General features: G+C 41.7%; 1 protein-coding gene across 1 annotated transcript in view; it reads right to left on the bottom strand.

Annotated features, from left to right (window-relative positions):
- Positions 1-3,717, bottom strand: part of LOC116136698 (7-deoxyloganetin glucosyltransferase-like) — a 6,352-nt gene extending 2,635 nt beyond the window's left edge. The window contains exon 1 of the mRNA XM_031422369.1: positions 3,616-3,717. Coding sequence (XP_031278229.1) covers positions 3,616-3,717 — 102 coding nt within the window. The remainder of the gene's footprint in view (positions 1-3,615) is intronic.
- Positions 3,718-6,502: the final 2,785 nt, after the last annotated feature.

Here is a 6,502-nt window from a genome sequence, read left to right as displayed (position 1 = left end):
CTCAGAAATTGTGTAGAGTGTGTGTTTTGAGTATTTAAGCTTCATTATATATATATATATATATGTATATATATATATATATATATATATGTTACGAGCTTGTGGCAACCTTAAACAAAAATGTGATTAATATCCACAAAAGTTGAAGCTATTATAAAAAAGTTTGTTTCCTTTTGCTGTTTAATATAAATTCAACCGATTTACCTTACATTTCATTCACAAGTAAAACAGTTGATACTTACTATAAACAAATAAGTATACTTTTCCAATAGCCTTCCTTATCCATATGAAAGCAATTGAATTCTCAACCAAAAGGTTCATTGCAAGTAGTATCAACTTTGTTTTATGGGGGACCAATGACCATAATGAGAATACGGAGCAACGTTACTTTTTCAATATTCATAAATAAAATTAAAACTCCTTGTTTTGATATAACCAATAAGTTACGAAAATTTGTGTGGTAAAGTAGAGAATCTACGCCAATTTATGTATGCTAGCTATAAGAAGAATAGTTTCTTCCTACACCTTATTAATTATAACACATTAGAATGTCCATTAATATTAACTTGAATATGCCCCTTTTTTTAAAAGAGAGAGAGAATACATAATTATAGATACTTGAAAAATGATTGGCCTACTTTAATTGATTGTATTTTTGTTTAAATGAAATGCAATTATTTATTATAACCACAGAAGAAAAAGAGTTTTTATGAGTTCGAATCCTCTCAGACACTAATTATTACTAAGGTTTTTATAGGCAATTTCACGGCTTAAAGGATTAATTAAGATATATGCAAGTTAGTTCGAATACCCTGATAATTAAAAAAAAAAAAAATTCCAATCATCAAATTCAAATATAGCCCATGTTATGTACGTACATACAACCTGCTTCACAATATGCATTATCGTTAAAATGTCATGTCTTCCATGTTCTATATTCACATTATATATATTTGAAAAAAGAAAAAGAAAATTGAAATCTTTTGCATCCTCAATACATTCATAGTCATGGACGCGTTTTTGCAACTTCGAATGTGCTCCAATTTGATGGCACTAAAANTGAAATATTCATTTTTAAAGCACAAAACTTTTAGATGAAATAAAGGAAAAAAACAAATTAGATTTTTAAAGTACAAAGTATGGACGCCAGTCAATCTAATGAGGATGGTCGTCCATATACAATGGACAGCCATCCAAATGAGATGGACTGGCATCCATACTCAAATAAATATCTTTTTTAAATTTACAATTTTTTTTTCATTTATAAAAAAAAATGCAAAGCAAGAGAGATCGATAAAAAGTACTCATGATGTAGAATTTTTTAAAGAAATGTTTTTGTTAAACTAGAATTTGGGTATGGACGGCCGTCCATCTTACACGAACAGCTATCCATTGTATATGGACGCCCGTCCATTATTTGTTTTTAAACTTTTCTGGACAGGCGTCCTTCTTATATGGACGCCCGCACATCCATAGTAAATGGACACCCTCCTATTATATGGACGGGAGTCCATTGATATTAGCGTGGATAATCGTCCATTTGTGATGAACGATTGTCCATAACGTATGTACGATCATCCGTGTAAGATGGACGACCGTCCATTCACTGAATCAATATTTTATGTCCAACGATCGTCCATTTAGATTCTGATGTACACTTCGGACGAAGAGCATACCTCCTTTGTTATAGATCGAGGGTTGTATTGTTATAAGGTTATGCCCTTCGGCCTAAAGAATGCTGGGGCGACTTACCAGCGACTAGTTAACCGAATATTTTTCGAGCAGATCAGAAAATCAATGGAAGTCTATGTTGATGACATGCTGGTCAAATCGCATGTCGCTTCAGATCACGTAGCGCATCTCGCTGAGATGTTCGGTATACTCCAAAGGTACATAATAAAGCTAAATCCTCTCAAGTGTTCGTTTGGAGTATCCTCAGGAAAATTCTTGGGGTATATGGTTAACTAGAGGGGAATAGAAATTAGCCCCGAAAAGATCCAAGCTCTCCTTGATATGAGAAGCACGACCAACCAAAAGCAAGTTCAGAGTCTCAATAGGCGAATAGCGGCTCTCAATCGCTTCATATCAAGCGCAATAGAACGCTGCTTGCCATTTTTTAATATACTCAAGGCCAACAAGAAGTTCGAATGGACTCCCGAATGCGAGTAGGCATTCCAGAGCATTAAAGAGCACCTTGGAAAACCATCTCTTCTGTCCAAGCCTCTCCCCCAGGAAATTCTTCTTCTGTATATGTCCGTCTCTTAGCATGCAGTCAGTGCAGCATTAATTCAGGAAAAAAATAGGGTCCAATGGTCGGTATATTATGCAAGCAAATGCCTGCTAGACACCGAAATACGGTATCCAGAAATGAAGCGATTAGCTTATGCCCTACTGATCGCCTCCAAGAAGTTGCGACCTTATTTTCACGCCCACACAATCCATGTATTGACCAACTATCTGCTCAAGCAAGTCCTCTAGAAACCAGAGGCTTCAGGTAAGTTGCTCAAGTGGGCAATGGAACTAAGTCGGTTTGATCTGCAGTACAGACCGAAAGCAACCATTAAAGGGTATGTTATTGCTGATTTCATTTCGGAATTCTCATATCAATTAGTTAAGGAATCCGAGCAACAGGCCAGCGAGGTCACCCAGAAAATCATTCTGAATCTATCAACCTGGAGCCTCTATGTCGATGGATCCTCAAACAGGAGAAGGGTCGGGGCAGGTCTTCTCCTCCTTAGTCTGGAAGGGACTCGCATCCACGGTATTCTTTGATTTGGGTTCAAACCAACCAACAACGAAGCCGAGTACGAGGCATTGTTCGCTGGTCTGCGGTTAGCAAAAGAAATGGGGTCAACCGCGATCAATATTCACAGCGACTCCATGCTGGTTGTTAACCAGATCTTGGGGGAATATCAGGCCAAGAAAGAAAACATGATCAGTTATTTGAAGAAAGCTAAGGCCGTGCTCGAGCTATTCAAGCACTTCACGATCACGTAGATCCCTAAAGACAGTAATTCTGTCGTGGATGCCTTGGCAAAAATAGCCTCGTCGTTGGACTCAGATGTGCCAGAAAGTATTCTTGTTCGGTTCATAGAAATCCCTAGTATCAGCTCGCCCGAACAGGTCGTAAATATGACAGAATCAGTTTCCTGGATGACCTCAATTATTCAGTATCTCCGAGATGGGACCTTGCCTAACGAAAAGATAGAGGCAAGAACCATGCGGACTAGAGCTGCTTGTTACACACTTATAGGAGATCAATTGTACAAGCAAGGGTTTAGTGCCTCTCTCCTCCGATGTGTAACAGATGAGGAAGCATAATATATCATGAGGGAGATACATGAAGGGATCTACGGTAATCATACTGTCGCACTGTCCCTCGCCAACAAAGTTGTTTGTCAAGGGTATTATTGGCCCCTATTCCAAGAGGATACCTTCAACTTTGAAAAAAAGTGCAACAAATGTTAGCGGTTCACGAACATACTGCGAGCTCCTTCTCACCAGTTGATAACCATGACCAGCACTTGGCCATTCTCCATGTGGGGAATTGATCTTATTGGACCCATGCTAGTTGGAAAGGGAGGGGTCAAGTATGCAGTGGTCACGGTGGATTACTTCACCAAGCGGGCCAAGGTTGAACCCTTGGCCGTGATCACCACCAAAAAGCTCAAGGACTTCATCTTCAAAAACATAGTATGCTGCTACAGAATTCCTCATACCCTTATCTCTGATAATGGGAAGCAGTTTGATAACGAGAAATTCAAGCAGTTTTGCGATGAGCTGGGGATTTATAAAAAGTTCGCCTCAGTCGTAAGACCGCAAGCAAATGGTCAAGTTGAAGCTGTCAACAAGACCATCAAGCATACTTTGTAAGCCAAACATGACGCTACTAAGGGTAATTGGGCCGACGACCTCCCAGAAGTCTATGGGCATACAGGATAACTCAGAAAACCTCTATTTCAGAAACACTTTTCTCGCTAGCATATGGCTGCGAGGCAATAATCCCAGTGGAAGTAGAGATTGGTTCACTTTGGAGAGACATGTTCAATAAAACAGACAATGAAGCGTTTATGCGCATAAGTCTGGACTTAGTTGAAGAACATCGTGGCAAGGGTTAGTTGAGGATAGCAGCCTACCAACAACGCACGAAAAGATTCTTCGACTCTAAAGTCAAGAGAAGAAACTTCCAGGTCGGCGACCTAGTTTTGAAAGAAGTCCTTCTCGGTACGAGAGAATTGAGTGTGGGAGTATTGGGACGAAATTAGGAAGGCCCATACCGCGTCACTAAGGTGATACGACCGGGAACTTATCACCTTAAAAGGCTCAATGATTCCGAAGTATCGCGAGCTTGGAATGCTGAACATCTTCGCCCCTATTATCAGTAATTCCGAACTTATTTTCTAATTTTCTTGTAAATATTTACTCTTTTAAGCCTTGTAAATAAGATAACTCTCATGTAATATTGTTTCTCGCATGTGTGCCTTTATGTTCGCATATGTAGCATTTATACAAATACTATCGCAAATAGTTCGCAAGCAACCCTGTGACCACATGTGTAATGTTTGTGAGGCACGAAAAAATTATAAGTACTCACAAATGATTGAAGAAATAGTCTCTTTATTTATTATAATTGAAAGNGCTCAATGATTCCGAAGTATCGCGAGCTTGGAATGCTGAACATCTTCGCCCCTATTATCAGTAATTCCGAACTTATTTTCTAATTTTCTTGTAAATATTTACTCTTTTAAGCCTTGTAAATAAGATAACTCTCATGTAATATTGTTTCTCGCATGTGTGCCTTTATGTTCGCATATGTAGCATTTATACAAATACTATCGCAAATAGTTCGCAAGCAACCCTGTGACCACATGTGTAATGTTTGTGAGGCACGAAAAAATTATAAGTACTCACAAATGATTGAAGAAATAGTCTCTTTATTTATTATAATTGAAAGCAAGTACAGATGTGCGAGCACAAGAACAATTATGAAAAGCAAAAGCAGAAACCATCACTAGCCTTCGTTCCCAAGACCCGAAGGTGCGACCTCAATATCTCTAGGTTGGTCGCCGACCACTTAGTCAGCCATCGGTTCCTCCGGATGCTCGTCTTTCGGATAAGGCCCTTGTCATTCCTCCTTGTCATCGGCCTACGCCATGGAAGCGAGAATCCTTTGGTAGTCATCCGGGAGATTGGTGAGGTCTATGTTCGGATTATTTGGTCGTAGGGCATAAATGGACTGGATCGACCAGTATGCGGCTCTCCTCTCAATTTCCAGCTCTTGTCGCTCATCTCTTCGGTTAACAAAGCGACATGTCCCTGGGACAATTGGAGTTCCACCTCAAGTGCCCACCTCTGCTTCTCAATGGTTTCCTACAACTGGTCTCTCTCTTGTTCTGCTCACAAGGTCGCTCAGACTTCACTCATAGGTCCAGCTCTTTCTCGCCAGCCTCCTCAGTAAGTCTGACCACTGTCTTTTGGAGCTCTTTGACCTCATCTCCCCTCTTCTCCAACTCAGCCTTTTGGAAGTCCGCCATGCGGAGTGCAGCATTCCTCTACGATAAGTATTGGTTCGTCTAAATGGTGGACAGGTTCATCTCTGTCTGTGCAGCCTCCAAATCCCGTTTTAGCCGCACGTTCTCTTGTCTCAGCTCGACGAGCCCCTCAACGGCTCCCAATTGAGTCTTCTGCTAGGCCAAGCGCATGGCGAGCAAAGACTGCATAGCAAAGGGAACATGGGTTTAAATTCCTTTTCATTAAAAAAGTAAGGGAAATATAAGAAAGTCTTTGACGAGGATGAACCCTCTTACCTGGCTTTATAGCTAAATTTACATGGTCATCAAGTCTACGGGGTTGGAGGCCATGAACTGCTCAAAAGCCTTTGCGAGCTGGCACTCTAGCAGGGTGAATATCACCGGCTGCAAGTGCTTCGGGAGTTACCCCATAGAATCCAACATAGGCTTGCTCGTTCCCGCAGCAAGTGGCGTCTCACCCACTGGTTCTTCGCCCGCTCTCCTCCCAAGAGTCGCGACCTCCCCTTACCCCCTGTGTGGACCCTCACGAGAAAGTGTAATGTCGGTCATGCGCCTAGGGGGCCCTCCCGAGCGAAAAGCCTGGTAAGGTTACGACACCCCAGGCTGAACGCCCAAGCCTTCCGGCTCGGACTCTAACTCCTTGACCTGAAGCTGATTCCTTTTCTTGGTTTTTTAGGCCACAATCTTCTGATTAGGACGAGCAGCCACAGGCTGGGGAGCGTCCACTGGCTGAGTTGGCACCCCCATCGGCCTTCCTCCAACAGGGGGACCGTTGGGGCCCACCCCGGTTAGTCCCGTGGCACCGACCAGAGGAAAGGCAAACCCCCTGGCTCTCAGCGAATTGGGCACCTTGGGTGGCATGGTCGCTGGATGCAAAAATTGTTAGCAAAATAATTCACTGTATGCAAGAAATAAGATTGACTAGGGTTACGGACACTTACTCGGTAAGGATTCCAAGGTTGCGTCGGGAT

This window comes from Pistacia vera, unplaced genomic scaffold, assembly GCF_008641045.1.
Source record: "Pistacia vera cultivar Batoury unplaced genomic scaffold, PisVer_v2 Contig318, whole genome shotgun sequence".
In the NCBI taxonomy this organism is placed as follows: Eukaryota; Viridiplantae; Streptophyta; class Magnoliopsida; order Sapindales; family Anacardiaceae; genus Pistacia; species Pistacia vera.
Note: the sequence above shows the minus strand (reverse complement) of the source record. Positions and strands in the feature narration are given on the sequence as shown.